General features: G+C 47.8%; 1 protein-coding gene across 1 annotated transcript; it reads left to right on the top strand.

Annotated features, from left to right (window-relative positions):
• The first annotated feature begins 271 nt into the window (after positions 1–271).
• LOC147890710 (disease resistance response protein 206-like) lies at positions 272–829 on the top strand. The gene has a single exon (XM_087389792.1). The coding sequence runs from the start codon at positions 272–274 to the stop codon at positions 827–829; it is 558 nt and encodes a 185-aa protein (XP_087245918.1).
• The last annotated feature ends 355 nt before the right edge of the window (positions 830–1,184 follow it).

Here is a 1,184-nt window from a genome sequence, read left to right as displayed (position 1 = left end):
CTATTGAACTGACAAACAGATTTAGACAAGAACTTGCGTTGGAGCCAGTTGGGACTGACCACCGAGCTCCGATTTTGGACGTGGAAAAAGTCAAGTTTATAGGAGACGAAAAGTCTTCCAAAACGCAGCTGTAATAGAACACATGTGTCAATATAATCTGGCGTGTTGGAATCGAGCCTCCATCTTTGTACGTACTTTGTGTGAAGTTCTCCCTGTATCCCTGCCTCACCCTCGCATCATCTCTGATCCCTCTCTGATTCACGTATCAATTATGGCCAAGCATTTGCTTGTTGCTCTCGCTCTCACTTGTTTCCTTGTCGCAACGATCACCCCGGCGACGTCGTCGAAACGTAGGATGCCGCCCCAAGGCCCCAGCCATTTCAAGTTCTATACCCACAACACCGTCTACAATCCTGCCGTCAACAACTCCTTCTTCGAGTCTGTGTATAGCGCCGGGCCCTTAAACTTTAGCATGCCAAACCCTCTTTCTTTCGGGGTGAGATCGACGTTCGAAGACCCCATCACAGAAGGGCCATCCAACACGTCCACACAGATCGGGATTGCCCAGGGCCTCTGGATCTTCGACAGCCAAGTAGATTACACGCTCTTGCATGCCTTCACGGCCACCATTTCCTCTCACAAGTACAAAGGCACCATCAGCATCTTCGGCCAAGAGAGAGAGATCCTCTCGACACGCACCCTCACAGTCATCGGCGGCACTGGCGACTTCCTGGGAGCCCGGGGGGTCGCAACTTCTAAGCTCGTGGAGATCGACCATACGCCTCCTGCAAGGTGGACTCTCTCCTTCAACCTCGACCTCTACTACTGATCATCAAAGTGCACTGAAGGACGTACCCGTAACGCCATCGCCCCTATGACGCCCTTATTAGTGCGGCTCAGCTCTCCCGCTCAGCTTTGAATTCTCTGTTTCCTTTTTTGTCACCATGAAATAAAATACATTTGCAATGCTATTGTGAATGTTGCATCTCCATTCCCCTACCAAAAGGAGAGCGACAAAGATTGTGAACGTCATTCACGTTGCCGAAACTCTTATCCAAGTGTAAAAGATGATGATTTTAGCCAAAACTAGTAAACATTTTAGAGAGATTTGCAAAAATGGCAAAAAGAATTATTAAAGAGAAATTTGCTAAAAATGATTTTATCCACATCTCATTAGTTTCTAG

Source organism: Dipteris shenzhenensis, chromosome 18 (assembly GCF_047967505.1).
Source record: "Dipteris shenzhenensis isolate YYH24624 ecotype China chromosome 18, Dip_SZ_1.0, whole genome shotgun sequence".
NCBI classification, from domain to species: domain Eukaryota; kingdom Viridiplantae; phylum Streptophyta; class Polypodiopsida; order Gleicheniales; family Dipteridaceae; genus Dipteris; species Dipteris shenzhenensis.
This window is presented reverse-complemented; position numbering and strand designations above follow the sequence as displayed.

Bases quoted from the DNA above. Each gene is read 5' to 3' on its own strand.
- LOC147890710 (XM_087389792.1), top strand. From the start codon at position 272: ATGGCCAAGCATTTGCTTGTTGCTCTCGCTCTCACTTGTTTCCTTGTC.